Source organism: Myotis lucifugus, unplaced genomic scaffold (genome assembly GCF_000147115.1).
Source record: "Myotis lucifugus unplaced genomic scaffold, Myoluc2.0 scaffold_144, whole genome shotgun sequence".
NCBI lineage: Eukaryota > Metazoa > Chordata > Mammalia > Chiroptera > Vespertilionidae > Myotis > Myotis lucifugus.
Window position 1 is genome coordinate 2,971,148 of NW_005871192.1, and position 26,480 is coordinate 2,997,627.

The following is a 26,480-nucleotide window of genomic DNA, read 5'->3' on the forward strand; positions in this document are numbered from 1 at the left end:
TGATTCTTTGATATTGCTAAAAAAATGGGATCATCTAACTGAGTCTAGCGGGCTAAATATAAGGAAGGGAAAAGAAGAGAAGGGAGGGAGGAGAGGGGAGAGGAGGGGAGAGGAGGGGAGGGGAGGTTCCCAAACCAATAACCTAAGGGTCCATCTTAGAAAAGTAAAAAAATTAAAGTAAACTACTAGTAAACCCAAAGCAAACAAAAAAGGACATAAATTATTGGAGCACAGACAAAGGAAATAGAGAAGAGAAAACCAATACAGCAAATCAAGAAAACCAAATGTGGTTCCTTTGAAAGATCAACAAAATTGACAAACCTCAACTAGATTTACCAAGAAAAAAATATTAATAAGTTACTAAAATCAGGACTAAAAATGGTGACATACAACTGATCTTATAGAAATAAAAACAATTATAAGAAAATGAACAATTGCATGTTCACTTTCCAGATGAAATTTGTCTATTTCATCTAGATAAGCTAGATGAAATAGACCAATTCCTGGAAAAAATTCAAGCTACCAAAACTGACTCAAAAAAGAAACAGAAAATTTAAATAGGTAAACTGTGCTAAAGAGTTTGGAAGTAAACACAACCATTTTCACTGTCCCATAAAAGAGCCTGGACAGCCCTAGCTGGTTTGGCTCAGTGGATAGAGCGTCGTCAGCCTGCAGACTCAAGAGTCCCAGGTTCGATTCCGGTCAAGGGCATGTACCTTGGTTGCGGGCACATCCCCAGTAGGGAGTGTGCAGGAGGCAGCTGATCGATGTTTCTCTCTATCCCTCTCCCTTCCTCTCTGTAAAAAATCACTAAAACATATTTTTTTAAAAAAGAGCCTGGACACTCCTCCTTCTGTACTACTCTTAGTTTCTCTAAGACAGCAAAATGCTACTACTAGACAGTCCAAAATGACCAGAAAAATAAACTGTGAACTTTGGCATGTCTACGTAACAACATTCTGCACCAACCTGAGACTTTCAGAGAAACCCCTGGGCCACTTCCTTGTGATCCATTCATTCTCACCCAAACTTTGTATAAAAGAGAATTAGCTCAATAATCAATTAAACTTTCCTAAATTTTTACTTCAAGCTTTAAAAGTAATTGATAATTTAAAAACCACTATATAAATAGAAAATTCCAAAGACGTAAATCAAAATAATTATTAAATTTTAAGGGAAAAGCCATAAAGAAAAAGTAAATCTCCAGTGGCTATAGTCCAAAGCCGCAGACATCTTTCTTTCCATATGATACAAAAAAAACAAAGGGGGAACTATAGTGAGAGAACCGTACGATTACAACTGTCCTGTTGCAATCAATCTTTATTATATTTAAAATATATATTTTTCCATTCTCATAAGGAAAGGATAACATATATATACTAGAGGCCCGGTGCACAAAAATTTGTGCACTAGGGGGGAGGGGTCCCTCAGCCCGGCCTGTGCCCTCTCGCAGTCTGGGACCCCTCGGGGGAGGACCACCTGCTGGCTTAGGCCCGCTCCCTGGGGGATTGGGCCTAAGCTGGCAGTCAGACATACCTCTGGCAGCCCAGCAGCCCTCAGGGGATGTCCACTTGCCAGCAGGGAGCAGACCTAAGCTGCAGTCAGACATCCTTAGCGCTGCTGAGGAGGCGGGAGAGGCTCCCCCCACCACCGCTGTACTGGCAGCCATCAGCCTGGCTTGTGGATGAGCAGAGCTCATCCCATGTGAGAGCGCCCTGACCACCAGAGGGCAGCTCCTGCATTGAGCGTCTGCCCCCTGGTGGTCAGTGTGTGTCATAGTTACCAGTCATTCCCAGTCGTTCTGCTGTTAGGGTCAGTTTGCATATTACCCTTTTACTATATAGGATAGAGGCCTGGTGCACGGGTGAGGGCTGGCTGGTTTGCCCTGAAGGTGTCCCAGATCAGGGTGGGGTCCCGCTGGGGTGCCTGGCCAGCCTGGGTGAGGGGCTGATGGCTGTTTTCAGGCTGGTCACACCCCCTTCAGGGTGGGGGTCCCCACTGGGGTGCCTGGCCAGTCTGGGTGAGGGGCTGAGGGCCATTTTCAGGCTGGCCAAGCCCGTCGGTAATGGAAGCTCCTAGCCTCTCCTTTTTTTCCCTTTTTTTTTTAATTCTGGGATTTGTTTACCTTCTATAATTGAAACTTTGTTGCCTTCAGTGGAGCCGAGAGCTGGCTCCTGCTCGCTCCAGCTCCGTGGCCACAGCCGGCTGAAAGCAGGTATCTGGGGTTTATTTACCTTCTATAATTGCAACTTTGTTGCTTTTGAGTGGAGCTGAGAGCCGGCAGCAGGCTGGCTTCCTCCATCACTGGAGCAAGCAAGCCTCCTGCTCACTCCAGCTCCGTGGCTGCCGGCCGCCATCTTGGTTGGGTTAATTTGCATACAGTTGCTCTGATTGGCTGGTGGGCGTGGCTTAAGGCATAGCAAAGGTATGGTCAATTTGCATGTTTGTCTTTTATTAGATTAGATATTATTGATGATAGTTTTTCTCTGGTGTTAGTATTCATTGCCTAAGATAGCTGCTATTCAACACATTTTTCTTCTAGCTGGGAAAAAGAACAAACAATTGGATGTCAAAAGTAACAATAACCATACAAAAAGGTATGCCATATATACATGACATAATTGATTTCTCCTACCCATGGTACAAAAAATATCTAACCAAAAATGTCTCTTTTCCTACAAATCTAAATTTCAGATTTCCAGCACATGAGTTTGCTGTGACCATATTTAAACTATACTGACTGTGTAAACTTTTTAAAATGAGAGATTAGAGGGGGAGAAATCATAATTTCAAACAACTATTATTTTAAAAAATAGCTTTTAGAATATTAGATGTTTTTTCCAAATGCTTTAGTGATATAAAATAATGTGAGTCATTTTCAATATAAAAGAATATGGAGGCCCAATGTTTCCATAATGTTAAAATATATTAAATATTAGTTTGCTACTATTTATTAAATATTTCCTTAAATTATACTATATAATAAATTTGATTGACAATATTATTCTAAATATGATTCATTCATAAATTACATTTATCTTAAAAGTACTAGGTATTTATGTTTTCAACAAATTGTCAATTAGACAATAACAGAAACACATACATAACATTTCTCTATTTTTAAAATAGTGAAATAGTGAATACATCATCTCTGAATTTGAAGTGCTAATAAAATACACAGCCAGTTAATATATTGTTTTTAGTAATAACATAGTATCTTTATAATGCTGCTCATCATTGCAAATGAAAAGTCAATTTACCATATAGAAGTAATCGAATTTAAGAATGTAACATTATTAAATATATTAAATTTCTACTTTAAAAAACATTCCTGTAAGAACATAAATTACAACTTGGAAAACATTACTGCCTAGCTAAGATATATGAGTATTGCCAAATACAATACATTATGTCTCTGTCTATATATACATGTATAGGATAGTAGGTTTAAGAGTGGTGAGAGGTTAGACAGTGTGGTCAAACATTTTATGATTATGAGACATGTAAGAATCTTAATGACCTCTGGTTCATTCAGCAAAGACCACAAATAATTCAAGTGCAATTATATCAGTTTGGGGAAACCGCTATTTTCATAGTTTTATTATGTTCACGATGTGAATTCTGAAAAAGTTATGCAATGTAGCACTGTATAATACAAATTTTCAGTCATTTGAAAGGACCTTTTGCTCACTTATTTTTAAAGAAAGTACAAGATGAATTAAAGTGGTCTGCACTTAATAAAAATGATGATTAGGAGAACTGTGTCATAATACAAGTTGAACAATATTTAAGAAAAATTACAATACCTTATGAAGCATATTTTCTACTGTTCTCATATGACTGGCAACACAATCTTTGTCTCTAGAAAGAAACAAAGATTAGGTGTTAGTAAAACCCATACCTTACTACAAATGTTATACATTTTTAACATAAGTTGCTATTGTTGAAAAATAAAGGTTAGTTATCATTGTACTCCTTCTAAAAGCATAAAACCTAACTATACTCACTGGTATATCTCCACAGTTAAATCTTTTTTTCCCCATATTTAACTCTTACCTTCAATCATATTGCCTATCATAGATTAGAGGAGGGGAAAAAATCTTAAGGGCATCTTCTAAGTTAAAGAAGTGAAAAGGAAAGAAAAATAAAATCATGGTTATTTAATGAATTAAAATGTACTGAAAAGGCTAAACTTTTACTCTTTTTATTTATAATTTAAAAAAATTTTAAATATTAGTGGTAGGGATATATTATAAATGGCCATACTATGCAAAATAATATTTTCCTTCTGTAGTCTTTTTGTGCTATAATAAATGCACAAAAACTGTCTATGACCTTGACTAGAACTAGGCAAAGTTACTAATTTCTTCTACTGGCTTTACATATTGAATTTGGCCTTAATAATTAAGTAAGAAGTTTGGATGAAAATGCTAAAGACAAAAATGTAATGTTAAATTATAGACTGAAAACCGGAAGCAATCAATGTATTAGCTCTTCAAATTTCACAGACAAGCCAAATTCTTGAATTAGCAGCAATGTTTTGATATAATATGAATCTGAAGGTTTTATAACCTTGTTTTCCTTAATCTCAGAATTTTCAGAACTATAAAGCACACTAGAAATCACCTTCTCATTTGGCCTGAGGAAACTTACCACTGAACAATGAAAACAAAAACCCGATTTAGTCAAATTTATATTTTTTTCTATGACAATTGTATACACCTAATACAGTGATGCAATGTTATACAGCTTTATATTTTTCAAACATGCCACATTTTGGCCTTGGTAAACTGATTTTTTCATTATGTATGAGCAATTTCCCAAGCTCACTGGCAAAGCTGTGGATATCCTAAGATTGCAGATTCTCCATCCTATGATTTAGTTCACAGACTATATTCATATTTCATGATAAGCATTTAACAAGAGAGTTTGTCTCAAAAAATGTTTAATTAATATAAACATTTTTGTAAGTATAGGAATCCAGAATTTCAAATTTAGAAAACACTTATTTTATTAAAATTAGACGTTTCTTTAATCCATAAATAGATTTTCTTTAAGCCATGCTGTTGTACAAAGGACTGTCTTAAAGTACTCCATGTAATTTAATGTGGGGAACAAATAAAAATGCCCAAGAGAACTGTTCAATTTGAACTTCATGGTGTATGTCAACTTGATTACCTGGTAAAAGAAAAACACTCCCATCACATTTACATAGTTGCTCTCTCTGAAAACTGTATATTTTTTCTATTTAACATATCAGAATAGACAGCTATAAAATTAAATGACTTTTCAATGATCAATATGTTTTTAGTGCACTTAGAAAGATGCTATGATATACATGTTGATTGTATACTAACATTTTTATGGAAATATTACTTGCAATATTAGTATAATATATGCAGAGCAAAATTTGGAAATAAGTGGGACAAGAAGGGGTTAGGAATATGTAATAGAAGAAACTCTGCAAAACTTTTAAATAAAGAGACTTACATTTCTTATTAATAAAAGCATGGTTTCAAACATGTAACATTTCAACAGAGCCCCAAATACACCTCATTAGATGTTATATAGACACTTATACTTTTCTGAAGTTTCTCAATAAAGTATACATTTAGAATGTTGAGTGAAGAGTTTTCTTTTCTGGGGATATATCAGAGAATTTCAAAGAGAGACAGCTGTACTTTTGTTTTCTAACACTGTATTATCCAGGGCTAAAACCCGGAGCATGAAAGTAAGAATTGATCTTTTGTCTGTTTTAAGTGATCTCCCCAAGGTCCAAATGCTCACTTGGCTGCCATGCGGAGGGCACTCTCAGCATCGTGGATGTTCTCCTCCAGTCGACGCTTGTCCTGCTCCAGCTGGGTAAGATGTCTATTGAGCTGACGCAGAGATTGATCTTTTCTTCTCAGCTCCATCTTTGCCTCGGAGAGACTCTGCAAGCAGACAGAAAACAGAGTTACTTGTCAGCCCTGATAATTAACTTCAATTTATGCCATAGGCTATTAAACAAAGAAGAGTACAGACTGACTGAGAAGTAGACTTGGGTCATTACACATCAAGGCTTAACAAATTTTCTGCAAAAATTTTACATACTTACTAATTAGAAATGATAGAACCAATAAGATTTTGAAAAATGTTTAGCTACAAAACACAACTCTATTTTATTTTTTAAAATACTGCAAAGCAAATACATTTTATTCTTACTAAAAAAGATCTGCTTATAAAAACCTCCAGTTGCATTTTCTTTTAATGATGAAAAATAAAGAGGGGGGGAGCACATGAAATTTAAAGTCTATTTGAAACCAAAACTATCATATGCCCAAAGTATGCATATGATTGAGAGGAAGGGGGATTATGACACCTAGAAGAGAAAAGGGAACCCAGTATTTAAAAATACCACTGTCTTTCCAAATCTATCTACAACAGTTGCTATAGACATGTCAGTGGACAAATTGAACTCCAAAATACAATTCACTTACTTCCTATAAGTAACTCTCATGTTCAGAATAGCAACACAATGTGATCAACATGTTTCAACAGAGAAAGGTATAAGTAATACTTGCAGTTGGAATTATTTATATTCCATAAATATTCTAATAGTCGCAGAAGTATAAAATCTGTTCACTGCTATTTGCTATTTGCTTTAATCTAAAATATTCTCTTAGCATAAAAATTTCAAGATGCAAGAATACAACTTTATCTTGACTTTAGGGCTAGAAGTTTTAGAATGAGAAACTCACAATTTAAAGGAGCACTTTCTAGAGCTCATTTAAATTCTAGGATGTAAAATAGTATAGGTACCAGAGTATCTCTTAGCACTAAAAATCTGCTCACTCCTTTGCCTGTGAAATTTCAAAAATATAAGCTTATCAAACAGTTTTTCATTTAAATTTGTTGGACAATGAGCTGAATAACTGACTGCATACCTATAATTGTTTTTCTTCTTGCTCAGTCACAACTATGCTTCAAATATCCAGTAAAGAATAACCAAAATGAAATAATTTCATGTTTGAAACTCTCCTAATAATATTCTTTTAGTGCGTTCACAATATAGTATAAAAAACTCAAGCTGGAGCTCACACAATGAATTCACTCTAAATATTAGTGAATGAAAGCAATCATCCATCAAATCAGGTATTTTAAAATGTTGAATTTTTAAATTTTGTATTTTACATTTCAAATAGTCAAGTTGCTATCAGACAAATATGTAAAAAATTAAAAATAAGTAAACTGTGATTACTTATTAAATATTATAATTTACTTTAAATCTTTAGTATAACAGATCTTTAAGACCATCCTACTATAGAAATAGTCAGATTCAAACCAACTTCAAAAAGACAAGAAACAAATTTTAAAAGCCATAAGAAAACCTACTTATTTTGTGCCAAAGTTAAGATATTTAAAGGCAATGAAGCATCATGTGATTTCTTCATTAAAAAAATAATAAAAAAACCCATATTTGAGTCATTTTAAAGCCAGTATTTCTGACATATCTCAGATTTTAAAAATGGCATTTTTCAGGTATGAAGATAAAACTAATGATCCACCACCAGTCATTTACACATAAAGCTTGAATTCTTTTTCCAACAGAAATAATAGATTTGTGCAAATCCTTTCAAATTCTTTTGCTCAGTAACTCATGCTAGAGGTGTGTATTTGTGAGGGGTATTCAGGACATTGTCTCCAACCTTGTACATAATAGAAGCTCGCTGGTCCAATCTGAGTGAACCCATGACTTTGGAATCATTATAAAACCACACTTGACTTTTCAACAATCCTAGGATACCCTTTCAAAGAAGATATAACTCATAAAATTAAAATTTCTACTACATGTCTCAATCTTCTTTCATTTTCCTCTTTAGGGACAATGGCAGGGAGCTGTCAATCTCTCCTAAAGCTCACTTTCAGAGGCATAGCTGAAGAGCCTATTCCAAGACTGAAATTACAGAAAATGAACAGAAAGTGGTATAAACAAAGTAACAGAGACCATACTTCCTTAGTGTGAAAATGAAGAGATAAAAGTTGTTTTTAATCATTATACTTTTTATCAAATACACACAGAATTCTCATTTTAAAGAGTTGAGGGACATCACAATGGAAGCTATTCACATCAATGGGTCCATAGAGATATATGCAAAACAACAAGACATAAAAAATGATTCAATAATGTTTTTTCTCTAATACTCACCTTTCTTGTTTTTGATGACAAAGTAGTTCTTTTAAAATCCTAACACTGAGTATTCAAGAAAGAAAAATATATTTACATTTGTGTGCATGTATGTATCACACATATGTACCTAAATCGTATATAATGCCTGTTTTACATACATACAGTTTTTAATTCAGCTTTCCTCCTGTTCAGATTTACCTAATTAAAACCTATGATAAACTTTATGGACTCTAATATTTCCAACTGAATGACTGAAACCAAGAGGGTGTGCCTCTAGGCAGCAAGGCAACAATGATAAGCAGCAGGTTAGCCACTAATTTCTCAACCAGGGTAGATTGTGAAAGTGTGATGTTCTGATATCCAAGAAACTGTTCAGGAGAGAATAGGATAAATCAAGTTTAATAACTCTGCTCCTAATTGTTCCCCCAATGCTCAACTCTAATTACTTGGAGAACTCTCCTGACTGTCACCTGATATTAAGTTGTTGGAGGCTGAGCCTGGAACAGCGAGATAATCAATAAACATTTAGTGGGGAGAAGAATGAAGATCCTGTTAAGCAGTGGGAACCTGCAGCACCCAAAGCCCTTCTGCTCATGAGAAAACCTGTGGGACAGCCATAGTGATTGCAAAGCAATAATCCAAAGCACTGTTTTCAGGCCTTGAGGCCTTTAGGCAACAGTACATTTGAGGAAAAAAGGTTAACACGGTCACCCTAATTACAGCCCACTTTCACATACTTCATATACAAGCGAAGACAAGCCAATTAGGTAGAAAGGAAGATAAGGGAAGTTTTATTTGTATACTAATTAAACCCCTGATGAAATTAAAGGAAAAACATACAGCTCTGTAATTGTGTCTGAGAAAGGTCACTTCAGGTTCAGTTATCAGAACAGCACAGCCTTGAGATATTTCACTTAATCCACAATACAGCCCTCATTTTGTACTCAGGTCTTAATATTTACCAAAAAAAAGGAATTCAAAGCCTGATACTGCATTTATCTTTAAACTGTGTTGTGAACAATTTTAGCTGTGAGAAAGTTAATGCGAAATAGGGAAACAAGAGTTTTTTTTAAGACAAAGAAATAGTCCAGCTATATAAAAACCAATGCCACAATATTATTTATTTAAGATTCCAAGTTTTCACTTTAAATCCAAAATGTTTTAAAGTAAATTTTTAAAACAAAATCCCAAACTGACTGCATTTCAAAAACTGTTCTGCAAGATATTTATTGTATTTCTTTTTAGATAATGCTGTTGTTGCTCACCTTCATGTATACCTCTCATAGTCCAGGGAGAAAAAGCCAAAGCTCTCACTAAACTCTTATTATAAAAAGGTATTTTTACACCTGGTTGTTTTCCTAAGATGGCCATGAAAAGCCACTTACTACAAATGAAAGCTGGCAGGAAAAGTATGGATGACAAGGAAGTACAGTCAGGCACTGCTTAATGACAGGGATACCTTTTGAGAAATGTGTCATTAGGTGATCTTGCTGTCGTGTGAACATCAGAGAGTGCAGTTACACACACGTAGGTGGTACAGCCTACTACACACCTAGGCAGTATGATATCGCCTACTGCTCCTAGGCTTCCAGCCTGTATAGCATGTTACTATACTACAACTGTAACACAATGGTAAGTATTTGTATATCTAAACACAGAAAAAGTACAGTAAAAATAGGGTATAAAAAGTATAAAAATCGTACACCCATACAGGGCACTTACCATGAATACAACTTGTAAGACAGGAAGTTGCTCTAGGTGAGTTGGTGAGTGAGTGGTGAGGGAATGTGATGACCTGGGACATTACGGTGCACTACTGCAGACTTCATAAACATTGTACACTTAGTCTACACTAAAGTTATAAAACAACATGAGATCAAATAAAGCACAAGAGAAAATGGCGCACCATCAAGAGACACGGTAAGCACCAGATGTGTAGCTGCTGACAGGGTAACACAACATACTGTTTAACAGCACACTTTTTTACAAGTAGAAAGCGTACACTCTAAAATAACAATTAAAAGTATGGTATAGTAAATACCAAAAAAAGTATGGTATAGTAAATTGTGATAAAGTGTATAAACCAGTAACAGTCATTTATAATCATTATCAAGTATTGTGCACTATATATAATCGTATTACTATACTTTTATACGACTGGCAGTGCAGGTTCGTTACACCAGCATCACCACAGACATGTGTGTAATGTGTTGCACTACAACATCATGATGGCTACCACGTCACTAAGCGACAGAAATTTTTCGGCTCAATTATGACCTTATGGGACCACCATCACACATGCAGTCAGTCCACTGTTGACTGAAAGGTTGTCTACGTGGCGCATGACTGTAGTTAAGTGTAGAGAAAGCTTAGAGACAGAATACATGGTAGAGGTGAAAGTCTAAAGATCCACACATTGCCCTGGCTGGGTAGCTCAGTTGGCTAGTGTCGTCCTGACACATGAAGGTTGCAGATCCCATCTCCATTTGTTGTGGAACAACAAATCGATCTTTTCCTCTCTCTCCCCATCCTCCTCTCGGTCTCTCTCAGTCTCTCTCTCTCTCTCTCTCTCTCTCTCTCTCAAATCAATAAATAAAATATTTTTAAAAGACCCAGACATTTTGAAGTCTTTTTGTCTTATCTATAGTTTCTTAACTTTCTATAACAACATGTATTACTATTGAACAAGAACACAAACTATTTTTAAGTCACATATACTGGCAATTACATATTTCTAACGTTTTGAATGTTTATTAAGACTAAAAATGTTTTAAATAAATTGTAAGTAGAATTTGAAATTCTATTAGTTTGTATCTATGAGAACAATTTGTTCAGTGAATTTTTTTTAAATAGCAGCTTTATTGAGATATAATTCACATACCACAAAACTCACCCATTTCAATGGTGCAATTCAGTGGGTTTTAGTATATTCACAGAGCTGTGCAACCATCACCAGTGGAGATTCTTTTTGAATAAAGCAAAATTTCTGAAAACACCATGGCTACCTAAATATAGTACGTCTCATTTCCGCAAACTCTAATTTTAAACTACTCAAGATATATATACAGAGTTAATAATTTGTGTTTTGCAATAGTTTCAAAAATATAAAATTTGTAACATGAATTCCCTGAATCAGAATGTTTGATTAATACATGTAGTATAGTACAAAAGTTAAAGTTATCTGAAAACTGTGCCAATTCTCCAACTAATATTTCTGGATGTTAAGGAAATCATCCAACATAGTTCTTTCTCATAAGGGTACAGCATAGCAGAGCTTTAGACCATTAGGCCAGCTAGGAAGGCTGAGCCCCAGGGGATATCGCTGGTATAGATTTTCTTTTGTCTAATGGGAAATATCTATGGATCCACATTCCTACAGACTAAAAGCTAATGGCTTATTCAATTTGGTATAAAAGTTAGTCATACAAAATGAAAGGCAAGACAACACACCTGTCATAAAGAACTAAGCTACATTTCCTAGGTCAGGGGGAAAGAAACATCTATAATATTTTTTTTAATTTACTGCTATCTGACTATAAGTTTTGAATTAATGTTCCTAAATTGTGATAAAGTGTGTAAAACATCTCAAGACAGTAAAACTAATGTTGGAAAAGGAAATAGCACTGTCTTCAGTCCTACTATTATAATGTGACAACTAGAAGTTATATTAATCAAGAATTGAGTAGCTGCTGGGCAGATCAAACCATATAGGTTGCCACAGAAAATATAAAGTTAAAATTATAATTGGGTAAACAAGTTAGGGATAAAACTAAAGAATAACATGGTCTACAACAAAGCCTGAAAATTTGGGAGATAAGCAACTAGAGAATTTATAATAAATATAAAATAGTAACAGATGGTAAAATTAATGTAGGAACATATTTCAGTCTTTGTAGTCTATATTTTATATGTATAACTTGAATTAAAAGTTTTGAAATTTTAAGTTATTTTCCTTAGGGATGCTATATTATTGTTTTCTAATAATAATTCTATGCAGAAGGTAGGTGACATTATAAACTGAAGCTGAAGATCTTTAAATAACTTACTCACTTTGGGGGTTGAGTAAATAAGTGACAACCCTAATTAGAACTCACATGTCTGGTAAGATAACAGGTGTGGAAGTGTCCAGAGGCTAAATAAATTTACTATATATAATTAATGCAATACTTATACTTCCTTGTATAGTGTAATTGCATAATGTTCTTTAAATCCCCACCTATATGTGGTCACTTATGTTTCCATTTTATTTCTACATCATCATTTATACATATACATATATAAACATATAATTTTTTAAAAAATCACTATTTCTATCACACTTGAAAAAGATAAAAGGAAATTAAGAAAAACAAAGGTAAAATAAGTTACTTTTATAAGCATTGTTTTATTATCAAAAACAATGGAGCAGATGAGCAATGAAAATTCACCTTTCAAATTTCAGAGTATGCTGTAATATTTTGTTGTCTAATGCTTTATGATTCTTGGTATCATATTCTCACATACTCCTTTGAAAATGTTCTCCTATATTCCATCAATATTCCTCCCCAGTAAATTAAGTGAAAGTGATTAATAGTAAAATATAATGGGAAAAAAAGGAAACTAATAAAAGTGATCAAAATATATTGAATGCTATTTTTTTCTAAACCACACATGTTTAATACAAAACTCTGGTAGACTAAGAGTGTTAGATGATAATGAGGTAAAGTGGGAGAAATAGTTAAAACACATTCTAAATAACAGAAAAGAGGATAATAAAGAGTCATGAGAGGCTTCTCAACTAGAAAATATCCAGAAAAGTACAGAAAGGCAGGTGGCATGTAAGCAGTACTGAGGCAGTAATGTTTTCCCAGAGTATAAAGCACACTGCATTTGATTGTCCTACAGGCCTTCTGAGACAGAAACTAGCAGCAGGTGACAAGCATCATGCTGCTGCTGTAAGAAAACCAGCTCTCACCTGACCTCTAAGTTCTCTCAGTGAAGGCCTAAGAAATACAATGGGGATGGAACACATACAGATTCTTCTGTTGGACCTTCGTCAGCTACAGGCTACCCAAAAACTTCATAGTTAATAATCCTAGCTATGTGGAGGTCTAAAAAGTTCTGAATTCCCTAGCAATAATTTAAATGAGTCAACCTATGATTTCGGTTGTAGAAATAGATTTAGAATGAAATGCTGCTTTAAAGGCATTTGAGAACTACCTAAAACAACTGTCTAAGAAGAATTTGAAAAAAATATAGATAACTAGAGGCCCGGTGCACTGGGAACGGGGTGGGGGTGGGTCCATCAGCCCGGCCTGCGCCCTCTCGCAGTCTAGACCCCTCAGGGGATGTCCAACTGCCGGCTTAGGCCAACTCCCTATTTTACCTGTAGGGAAACTAAAAATCACAGAAGTAATGTTCCCAAGGTAATATAACTACTAAATGCATTTATGCCAAAATGTGAGTCCAGGTCCTCTAAATCTAAACCCTTATTCTTTATCCTGCACTACAACAATATTAGTAACCAGCTCTCCAGATTTCCCATAAAATCCACTAACTGGGAATCCTCATTGAAATGTGAAAACAATATTTTATCTATTTATCAAGTTCTTGGTAAAATCAGTAAGGTATTTCGTGCTTGCTATCTACTTATATTAAAATAAACTCCAATAAGGATTTTGGTGTAATAGAATTTCCACATCAAAAATCAAAGCATGCACAATTCAAGATTCCCTGTATGAACATGGGATTACTGTCATCATTTATTAAATGTACTAATGAAATAAAAAAAATATTTGCAAAGTAAGACTGAATTCTATAGCAAGCCATTGCAGTACAGAATTTTATATAATTCAAGCCTGTATGGGCTGATGCTTTTTTAAAAACCTTTCAAAAAGCAATGGAGTTCTCTTTGTCTCTTTTCTTTATACATTTGCAACAATAGCACTGAACTTTCCCTGCAGATCTTGAATTTCAGCTGTCTCTTATAACCTCAACTTTTTAAATATTTATTAGAAGACTTCCACACTATCATAACAGTATATCAAGCTCTATAATATCAGCACTTGTCGCTAACTGCCCCATGAAGAAAATCTTAGCTACTATGTAAAAAGCCATAGATGTGTCTAATTTAATCCAAATATGCCACCCTTAAAGAACTGACACCATACACACTATATTAGTGTTATAGTAACAGAATCAGTAATTAGTACTGAAATTTGTTAATCAAAGATATGAAAGTAGAGTTGTATTTGACTTAAAAAAATCCCATTATACTTATTCTAAAAGGGATAAAAGAGAAGAAATCGGGGGGAGGGAATTGAAAGAGAAATCAACAATTCAAATACAGTAGCCCTGGTTCAACTCCCAGTTGTGAACATCTACAACAAGCCTGTAATAGGTGACAGGAACAAAGCAAACAGCAACAACAAAACCAGCTGATTCAACTGGTTGCCCTCACTTCCCACATTTCTCTGAGACTGACTGCCAATACTCCAACAAGGAGGTGAAAATGAGAGTATCTCCATATAAAAATGTATTTTCATTGGCCCCTGAAAGAAACCAACCTCTTCCTTGCTGCCCAACCAAAGAAATGGCAATATCTACCAACATGGAAGAAAATCTGGCTGTTTTGAATTTGTTTAGAATATGGCATCTCTCATTTAGCCCAGCCTAGGCCTTTGAAAGGACTAAAAGCAAATATAAACAGTTTATTGAATTGGGTAGACTGAAAAGGGTAAAAAAAATGCAATGGCTTAATCATTTTTCTACTAATGAGTTCCACTATCTCTGTTAGATTTCCAAAGGGATTCCTAAAGATACTTTTGACTAAGATTTTGGCCTTATGCACTGATCCTAAAACCTAATCTCAACATAGGATGTGAGTCTCCTGTGTTGTTCATTCAAAATACATTTATCATATGCCTACCCATGCCAAAGCCATAAATAATAATAACAACTAGAACTTCCTAAATGCTTATCTTGGTCAGACATTAATACAATTAGTCCTCATAACAACTCTATGAGGTAATACCATTATTTCCATTTTACAAATGAGGAAATTGAGGCACTGAGTTCAGGTAACTTGCCCAAGGTTATATACAGCCAGTTCAAAACCAGACAGCCTGACATGTAAATAAATAAATACAAAAAATATACTCCTTTCTGAAATGATTTTCGATCTAGAAAGATAAGATGTTTAAAAAGCAGCTCCACAGTCCGTGTTGTGAAGGGCATTCTCAGATAAAATGGCACGTGCACAGAAGTTCAAACTGGGCATGGCTGAAGGACAGGCGCTCCTGAAAGGGGCAGGAGAAAACACTAGAAAGATACATATAAGCCAGATATGGTCAGAAAACCAGACTTTTTCGTCTTGCAAATGATGTTTTTACAGCGCTCCACGGAAAGTTGCACCAAATATCTTGCAGGGAACATTTGAATTAGTGGACTCCCAACCCCCATCATTCTTTGGACTAGAATATGCTTTAATGTTTTCTATGAGCTTTTGTATAAGATTTTGTTCAAAGAAGGGCTCTGTGGCTAACTACTTGCCAACTATTGTCATCGAAAGCCATGGGAAGCTGCCAAAGGATTCACAGCCGCGGAGCAGCATTCTCTGATCTCTGTCTCAGGGATCATATATACAAACCATAGCCGCCAAGTTAGAATAAATACAAGAGGTCACTCTGGTCATGCTGCAATAGCTCATTTACATCTTCAACTGGACCCTAACAAAGGTTTAAAAACATCTCACCTTTGAGTATAAAGATTCAGTGATACATTAGATTAAAAGGATTTTTAAAAAGACCTGGGTGTAACAGAGTTTTCCTTAGCATGCTGAAGAGTATTAAATCAAATTCACTTCAACATTGTTAACAGAGTATATACTAAATATTTACTTCATATAAATGCAGCATCCTAGCTATATATTTTTATTTCTACTAATAGCTATATGAATTCCTACAAGGTATTTGAATCATATGACAGCCATAAACTCTGAGTTACAGAAAATTTATATGATGAAAAGAATATATTTTAGGAGCAAAAAAAAGTTGATTACAATTGAAGTTAGTGGTTGTTTTCTAAAAAGAACCACATTGATTGGTCTATAGTTTAAATTTTTTTACATTTTACCAATAACAAATTGGTTACTATGTTGGATTATGTTGAAGAAAGAAGGTGAGAAAAAAGTTACCACTAGCAGTAACCATTAAATGAAGTTTCTAAATAACTGAAAGGGTTAGTATCAGCTTTGCCATTACATGATAACTGAACTATGAAAGCTATTTTTTAAGATATCTGAGTGAAATATATAGCATTTAATCCTTCTCAACCATATTAATTATATTCTTAAATGAAGTTGAGTAATACAGAGGGTTTTTAAATAAAGATGAAGGCTCACATCTAAACTAACCACAGTTTCAGAAGCAGTTAGCAAATTCAAAGTATTACAAAAGAGCAGAAAGATGAACCCAAGCCTCAATGTAATTTCTTGAGAAAGTGTGCTTAGGAAAACTTTTGTCTGTGTTTGGGTAGCAACAGTTGAAAACACACACACACACACACACACACACACACACACACACACACACACACAAACACATATTCTTAGTAAGTAGCAATATAGCAAAACACATTATTTTTACTGAGAGAGAGAGAGAGAGAGAGAGAGAGAGAGAGAGAGAGAGAGAATGTGTGTGTACACATGTATATATACATAATAAATACTACCATTTTGATTATAAGAAGCTTCCCGTAAAGTTAGTGATTTACATTTCTGATACCTCTGTAACAAACCCATTCACCTGAAGAAAAACACAGTTGTTCAAGCCTTCTAAATGAGCGAGATCACCATCTAGTGGTGACTACTTGAAATATCAGGCATATGGCTTCTGGAGCCTAGAAAATGCTTTATGGAATATGGCTAACAGTCTACATATTCTGGAACAAGCATCTCAAACTCAATGGCTAATACGGGCCAAATAAACAAGATTTAAGTTTATGTGAGCCGCAAAAAACAAAAGCTTCAATTTTCATGGAAACGTAGGTTTATTTCGATAGAGACATGCTGAATACAAAGGGCTGAAATAAGAGTAATCATTAACATAAAATAATAGAACATTTTAATAAAAATTAATATTTTTTCTTGAACATTAACTTACCAGACACTGAATAACTGCACAAATTAATAAGCGTAACGCAAATAAACCTATTTTTCTTGTTTTCCAAAAGCGAAATATTTCCTGTTGTGCACACCAATAATGACATGGCAATCAGCTGCTAAAATATTCACTGCTAGTATTAGTGGCGAGAAATGGTGTGCCTGCATAAGGCGCGTAAGGGAAATGAATGCAACATGATTATAGTAATCAGTCATTAGCGAGCGCTGCAGTCCGTTATTAATAATTATGTACAGCAGGATATTGTAAAAATTAAGTTACAAAATTTTTATTAAAATGTTTCTTACATACCGTTATACTAGCTGGGCAGCAAAATATTCCTTGTGGGCCACATGCAGCCAGCGGGCCGGGAGTTTGACATGCTTGTTCTAAAACATTCAAGCTTATTTAAAGAAATACACCAAAACACACTAAATAATCTTTTTCTTTTTATACTAAGAACTCTAGAGCAAGAGAGAAAAGTGCCAACTAGACATATGACTCCCAGTTTTCAACCCTCCTAATAAATGAGATAAAAGCTACAGATGTTAAAAGGTAAAGTTATACTAAATCCAGTCAGAGAAACAGTTTCTTCATCTTTCCTGTATATTATAAAAGTAAAAAGTTAGTTATTGTAGTGGACTATGTTTATCCCAGTCCCTGAGGAGAAAGTATATGCTGCTGTCCCAGGGATATTTATAACTGGTAGTACTTCTTCTGGAAAGGGGATTAGTGTTTCCTATCCTATCTGATTTCTTTGGCCAATTAAACGTGGGCAGAAGTAAAATAATGTCACTTCCTAAAAGACATGAAACGAGGAATGTCCTACATAGAGACCTCTTACCATGAGACCCACAGTGTCCAAGATATGGGCTACTCTACCAGCCTTATTCATAGGGTGCAGGTAGAAGCACAGCTGATCCATGATGGGAATGTATGACGGACGTGTGAGAAGTCACTTGTAAGGCCACTGAAATTTGTTACTGCAATATTACACAGGGTATCCTGACTAACACAATCCTATTCCTGTATCTGGGAATGTAGTCTAGAATTTATACAGCCATAAAATCACCAATGGATATTTTAGCAAGTTAGTTTCTAGTCTGATTTAATATTGTACCACCAATAAAAGAAATGAATTTTAATTAAATATTAAAAATCACAGCAAGTTATTTGATTTTTAATGACTTTAACTTAGTGCATTCCACTATATAAGATCTAATAGGGACAAAATATGTAAGCAACCCTTTGTTCTTTCTCCATTCCTTCTTAAAAATAAATTATATTTATTAACATTTTAAAATAGCCATGATATGTTTCTAAATTTTGAAAAGGACTACTATAGTCTGAGATCCAAGATGGTGGCAGAGTAGGCAGAAACTACACTCACCTCCTCCTAGGACCAAACTGGAATTACAACTAAAATATAGAGCAATCAACCTAAATAACCAACTGAAGACTAGCTGGAGAGAAGTCTTCTAACCAGAGACTTACAGAAGAAGCCACATTAAGACTGGTAAGAAAGGTGGAGACACAAAAAAGGCTGGTCCCACTCCCATGAGTGGAGGCTAAGATTCCAGAGGGATATCTCAGCTGCTACCAGGTTCCCCCTAAGAAGCATGGGGTCTCAACCCCAAGCCAGGCTCGCCAGCCCAGAGCACCAGAGCTGGGAAGAGGCACCCACATACCATCTAGCTGTGAAAATCAGCCTGGATTCTGCCCACCAGGGAAAGACAGAAGTCAGCTAGAGGTGCCCTCTTAAAGGGCCAACATACAAAATCTCATTTGCAGCCAATTACCCTGGGCTCTGGTGGAGGTAGGGTGGAGAAGACTAAATTTGCATGAGGAGAGACTGGCATTTGTGGCTCTGGAGAGAGAGCTGAAGGGACAGCCACCAGGATCCTTGTTTTCTGAGTCACTCTCACACCGCAGATGTCATCTTCCTTACATGGAGCACTACCCTCCATTCAGCATCAGCGTGGGAGAATGCAATAGCCCTATCCTCTGGGCTCCCTGTCACCCCTTCTTCGAGAGCTTGCACCCTGCTGAGGAGTCAGCTGTCTGGGCCAGGGCGTAGATGTCTGGGCACTCAGGAGGTATCAGTAACTGAGTGGTATGGCTTTGGGATGGAGGCCATTCCTCCCACTTTCCCATGAATCTGACTGGTGCCTCCCCATCACAAGAGATCTGCTGGCCCTGCCATCTAGACTATTGGTGGCTCCACCATGCAAACATCTGAGCACAATCCAGGACGAACTGAGTTGTGTGGCTCTGGGGCGGGGGCCACTCACTCCCCCCTCTGGAAGCCTGACCAGCTCCCCCTCATGGAAGATTCACTAGCCCCATTCTCCCAACTCCCAGCAGCCTTGCCCTGTGAGACTGAGCTCATGGCAGAATCTTGGACAGATGAATTTTATGGCTCTAGGACCAGGGGCATTTTTCCATTGCACGCCCAAACAGTCCAGAGCCCTCCCTTCACACAGCCAAACCTTGGTCTGTTTGGGCCTCATAAACTATGATAAACTATAATAGCCTCAACCTGATGACTCCCTGGGCCCTACCCCACCACAAACGCAGCCAGTAGGAGGAGACAAGCAGAGGCAGATGTCGGGATGCCTTGAGACTTTAGCTGATCTGCCCCAGGCCCAGTGCTGGTAAAAGCCAGCTTTGTTACATATCTTGGTCCTTCCCACACACAATTGGGATCAGCAGAGGGAGCTACAAACTGTGATTACTTTGTAGCTCCAAACAGGTTGCCCAGGACCAGTCACAGGCAGCATCTGACATTGACCAGATTTGTTTTCTGTCTTATAACCAAGGACTTAGAGAAGAAGCCACATTAAGACTGGTAAGAAAGGTGGAGACACGAAAAAGCCTGGCCCCACTCCCTTGGCCAGTGGCTAAGATTCCAGAGTCCCTCCCAAGAGGCCCTAAAACCAACACACCCAGTGGCCAGCTTCATACAACATCAGAGCAGGATCCAAATAGCTTCACAAATGGAATATCCAAAGGGAGATCTCAGTAGGCACCAGACTCTGCTGAGGTGAATTCTGCTTCATGTGGCCAGCACCTGAACAGCAGTACCTCAATTGTGGTTGGCATTGATCCTCACAGTAAACCAGCCTGGTTGTCAACCCCATACACAAATGGACCAATAGCAATCAAGACTCAATCACACCAGGAGTTCCACATAGCCCACACAAGGAACATTCCGGGAGCACCCAGCTCAGGTAATCAAGGAGACTGTGCCCACTGGGTCCCACAGGACACCTACTACATAAGACCACCTTACCAAGACTAGAAGACATAGGAGATCTACCTAATACATAGAAACAAACACAAAGAGGCAGCCAAAATGAGGAGACAAAGAAGCATGCCACAAAAGAAATAACAGAAGAAGTCTCCAGAAAAAGAGCTAAAGGAAATGGAGGCAAGCAATTTAACAGATAGAATTAAAAAAAAATAGTTATAAGTATGCTCAAGGAACTTAGTGAGAACTACAACAGCTTAAAAAAGAACAAAGAAACCATAAAAAGGAACCAGTCAGAAATAAAGAATTCAATACATAAAATAAAGAATACAATATATAAAATAAAGAATACACTAAAAGGAATAAAAAATAGGCTGGGAAAAGCAGAGAATCAATTCAGCTATTTGGAAGACAAGGTAGCACAAAAACACCCAATCAGAGCAGCAAAAAGAAAAACAAATTTGTTAAAATGAGGATAGTTTAAGGGACTTTGGGGACAACATGAAGCATAACAACATCTGCATCATAAGGGTACCAGAAGGAGATAGTGAGAACAAGGGATCAAAAACCTATTGGAATAAATAATGACTAAAAATTTTCCTAACCTGGTGAAGGAAAAAGACACACAAATCCAGGAAATGCAGAGTCTCAAACAAAATGAACCCAAAGAGGCCCGCACCAATACACATCATAATTAAAATGGCAAAGGTTAAGCACAAACAGAGAACCTTAAAAGCAGCTAGAAAAAGACAGTTACCTACCAGCTGATAACAGAAACAATTTAGGTTAGAAGGAATTGGCATGAAATATTCAAAGTTATAGAAAGCAAGGCCATACAACCAAGACTACTTTATCTAGCAAGGCTATCATGCTACCTGATATCAAACTATACTACAAAGCTGTAGTAATCAAAACAGCATGGTGCTGACATAAAAATAGACGTATAAATCAACAGAACATAATAGAGAGCCCAGAAATAAACCTATGACTTTATCATCAATTAATATTTGATAAATGAGGCAAGAACATACAATGGGGAAAAGATAGTCTATTCAATAAATGGTGTTGGGAAAATTGGACAGATACGTACAAAAACATGAAACTAGACCATCTTCTTACACCATACAAAAGAATAAACTCAAAATTAATTAAAGACTTAAATGTCAAGCTCAAAACCATAAAAATCCTAAAAGAAAACATAAGCAGTAAAATCTCAGATATTTATTGTAGCAATGTTTTTTCTGATATATAGAGTGGGGCAAAAGTAGGTTTATAATTGTTCATATGGAAAATAATACAATAATAATACAAGAAAAACTGTGTTTTGCATATTCACAATTATAAACCTAGTTTTGCCCAACCCTGTATCTCCTCCAGCAAGAGAAACCAAAAAAAAATAATACAAGAAAAACTGTGTTTTGCATATTCACAATTATAAACCTAGTTTTGCCCAACCCTGTATCTCCTCCAGCAAGGGAAACCAAAAAAAATAAACAAGTGGGACTAAAGACTAAAAAGGTTTTGCACAGCAAAGGATACCATCAACAAAATGAAAAGACAACCCACTGAATGGGAGAACATATTCGCAATGATACATCTGATAAGGTGTTAATATCTAAAATTCCTAAAGAACTTATACAACTCAACACCAAAAAAACAAATCCAATTAAAAATGGGAAAGGACCTAAATAGACACTTCTCCAAGAGGACATATAGATAATCAATAAACATATGAAAAGATGCTCAACATCACTAGTCATCAGAGAAATGCAAATTAAAATCACAATAAGATATCACCTCACACCTATCAGAATGGCTATCATCAATAAATCAACAAACAACAAGTGTTGGAGAGGATGTAGAGAAAAGGGAACCCTCATGCACTGTTGATGTAAATGTAGATTGGTACAGCCACAGTAGAAAGCGGAATAGAGTTAACTTAAAAAATAAAAAATAGAACTGCCTTATGATCTAGTGATTCCACTTCTGGATATGTATCTTAAGAAACCCAAAACACTGATTCAAAAGAATATATGCATCCCTATGTTCATTGCAGTGTTATTTAGAATTGGAAGCAGCCCAAGTCCCATCAGTAGATGTCGATCAAAAAGCAACATTACATTTACACAACAGAATACTACTTGGCCATAAAAAAAAAAAAGGAAACTTTACTATTTGCGAATGCATGCATAGACCTGTAGAGTATTATGCTACGTGAAATAAGCCAGTCAGAGAAAGACAAGTACCATATGATTTCACTTATATGTGGAATCTAATGAACAAAATAAACAAAATAGAAACAGACTCATAGAGACAGAGAACAGACTGACAGCTGTCAGAGGGCAGGGTGTTTGGGAGGCTGGGTGAAAAAGTTGAAGTGGTTAAGCAAAAAAAAAAAAAAAAAAAAAACACACGAACGCATATACACAGATAACAGAACGGTGATCACCAGAGGGAAAGGAGGGTGGGAGGAGGTAGAAGAGAGTAAAGGGGGGGATAAAAGATGATGGAAGGAGCCTTGACTTGGGGAGTTGAACACATAATACAATATACAGATGATGTATTATAGAATTATATAACGGAAACCAATATAGTTTTATTAACTAATATTACCCCAATAAGATCAATTAAAATTTTTAAGAAATAAAAATTAACACTATTGTAAAACATATTTTAAATCTACATAATTGATATATTTCTAAGACGCATGTAAATATAAGTGTATATTTAAAATTTTGAAAAGTATATAGCAAAATGGCAACAGAAATACATTTTTCTTATCAGTATTTTCCCAATATTTTCAACAGAATTTGTATAAATTGTAGGTAGCCAAAAAATGCATTGCCACAATTTTCATAAGATAATTTTCATCACAAAATCTTAGTTTAAATTTATATATGGGATATCAAATAGGAGTAAGTGAAATTGATTATATGCTCTACTAAACAAGGATGGGAAATTAATCAATTTTATAATGTTTTATCAAATGATGAATATATACAGTAAGGGCCTTAATATTTCTTAATCTGATAGTCACATCTAAATATATATCCATCTGACTCAGAGGATTTTGTCAAACCCTCTCCATAATTAAAGGTGCCTCTTTTTAAGACTTTTATCCAGGACACAGCAGAGAAGCCCTAAATCCACATTCTATATAGATCAATGATTCTAAATTCCACAAGGACTCTATGTCTGTTCTGTGTCACAGGACACAGATCAGAAAAACAGATGAATTCTATTTCCATCACAGATGCGCTCTTGATGATTCTGGTCTGCTTTGATACTCTGACTTTACTCCTGAAATAAGATAAAAGCACTATAAAGGTGTTTCCTGTTTCATCCATCATAGTGATTTTTCTTGTTGGTACTCTTAACAATAATCCTTGCAGAGTACATATACCTCTCTAACTACATTTTGGAATTTAGCCAGGTTTTCGCTATCAAAAGACAAAACAGGCAAGTACGTTTTATTCATTACAGTTCCAGGCATTCTAATTTTATAGAGGTTAATACTTCCTTATTTTTTAAATTAAAACACAGTAAATAATACTTGTCAGAATTCCATAAGATCAAAGCATACAAAATCATTCATTAGGTGACCATTTAACTGTAAAAATACTAAAGTTAAATGCAAATTTTCAAGATTAGTAAACACTGGTGTTTTCTGGGATAGCATGTTAAGTTAGTGATGGAACAGTGAAATATATTAATCTTCCAAATAAAACTTTAGCTTGTTAATTAAATGTTTCATATAAACAGAATGGTTTAATGATTTAGAATAAATAGCCCTACATAGGAGTAAAATTACCTTTAAAACGATTTAAACATTGCCACGCAATCATGTCAGAAATATAAACATATAATTAGATAATTACCTCTAAAGTCTAAAACAGTTATATTTATGCTCATGACATTTCAAATATAATACTCTAAACTTGGTTACTACAATTGATCACAGTTAAATTACATATTTCTAAAATGAAACCACCACTAAGTCTCAGATTAATGAAAACTAAAGAAAACACATTCAGAGAGTAAATATTTGATTACCCTTTAAGGTGTAATGTACTACTTACTAATTTAAAAATGGGCCCATTGGCCAAAACTGGTTTGGCTCAGTGGATAGAGCGTCGGCCTGCGGACTGAAAGGTCCCAGGTTTGATTCCGGTCAAGGGCATGTACCTTGGTTGCGGGCACATCCCCAGTGGCCACATCCCCAGTAGGAGATGTGCAGGAGGCAGCTGATCGATGTTTCTCTCTCATCGATGTTTCTAACTCTCTATCTCTCTCCCTTCCTCTCTGTAAAAAAAAAAAATCAATAAAATATATTTAAAAAAAAAAGCATTCTCAGAGTTAACCATAGAGTGCTTGCAATTAACATATACAATTTGGGTCACGTTTATAGTGCATGCAAAGGAAATAATTTTTCTAATAGAAAAAAATTTTACTATTATCACCATCAATAAACATCTCTAGGTTATACTAAAGTTCCTTGTTTATGGGTAACAATATTTATCTCAAAAATATTCTAAAGATTAGATGAGACACTATCTGCAAATTACTTAGCAGAGTGCTGAGACTATCTAATGCAAGGGCAAATGCTAAAATTTACACAATCTTTGAAACCACAGCCCACAATGGAGGTTTATGAGATTCAGTGAAATACAAGTCACAAGATTATCAAATTCCATGTTTACACTACGTAAAGTATTTTTAGCATATTATCAATTAAATTAATTCCAGCAACTACTCTCATTTAACAATGGCAAAAAATCAACTTCAGTCCTAGCCAGTTTGGTTTCAATGGATAGAGTGTCAGCCCCTCGGACTGAAGGGTCCCAGGGTTTGATTCGGGCCAAGGGCATGTACCTCAGTTGGAGGGCTCGATCCTTGTCCCCCAACTGGGGCATGGGTGGGAGGCAACCAATAGATGTGTCTCTCTCACATCGATGTTCTCTCTCTCTCTCTCTTTCTCTCTCTCTCTCTCCCCTTCCCCCGCCCTCCCTTCCACTCTCTAAAAATCAATGGAAAAATATCCTCAGTTCAGGATTAACAAAGCAAAACAAAAAAATCAACTTCTATATTTTATGAGGCATAATGTAAATGAGGCATAATGTAAATGAATGTCATTTACAAAATTCCAAATAGTTTACATATACTTGAAAACTCTGGTTTTATGACTGAAATGTATATTTTAGACTAAATCATAGCTTTATTTAAGGATGAAGTATCAAGAGATCAAATGCCAACCATAGCTGAATAAGGTTAAATTAGAGGAGAGATTTGACTTGTATATCACTGAGAAGCATAGCAGACAGTACAGATTTACTTGGCCTATGATGTTTCACAACCAAAAGTTCAAAAAAATAAAAATCTTTATAGACTTAAATTTTAGTGAAAAGGAAACAGAGATCATGGGGAAAGGTGATGAAGATGAAAGAAAAGGCAGCCTAAAGAAAATTCCATGTAAGTAATACTTCTTTACAAAAAGCAAGACAAACAAATAGGAGGTCAGGGCAGGGGACAAAAAAAAAAATCAAAACCAGATACCCAAACACCCTCTAACTATAAGGGACTTTAATATTGCAACAAAACCAAAGAAAGAAAGAAACCCAGAAAAGTCATATACATTGATATTCAAGCTACCAGGAAAAATATGATTTCAAACATTTTTTAAAGCAGTTTTGTAGGTCTATTGATTCCTTTTGCACATTTCAAGGTAAAATAGTTACTTTGTAGTTGACTCAATAATATAACAAAGATCTTGCAGGAATCTGGATTTAACAAGAACCCTCTCTATTTTTTAAAGAAATAAGTTACAGCTCAAACTAACTGAAATAAATGGGATGCAAGTACATGTGCTTAATATACAATCTACTTATGTAATAATCCCATTTTTCTTCCAAAGCATGAATCAATA

The 26,480-nt window shown here is 35.5% G+C and overlaps 1 protein-coding gene across 1 annotated transcript in view; it reads right to left on the reverse strand.

The window, feature by feature from the left end:
• CCDC171 (coiled-coil domain containing 171) overlaps positions 1-26,480 on the reverse strand; it is a 235,555-nt gene that overhangs the window by 77,126 nt on the left and 131,949 nt on the right. The window contains 2 exon segments of the mRNA XM_023758907.1: positions 3,807-3,861; positions 5,788-5,933. Coding sequence (XP_023614675.1) covers positions 3,807-3,861; positions 5,788-5,933 — 201 coding nt within the window.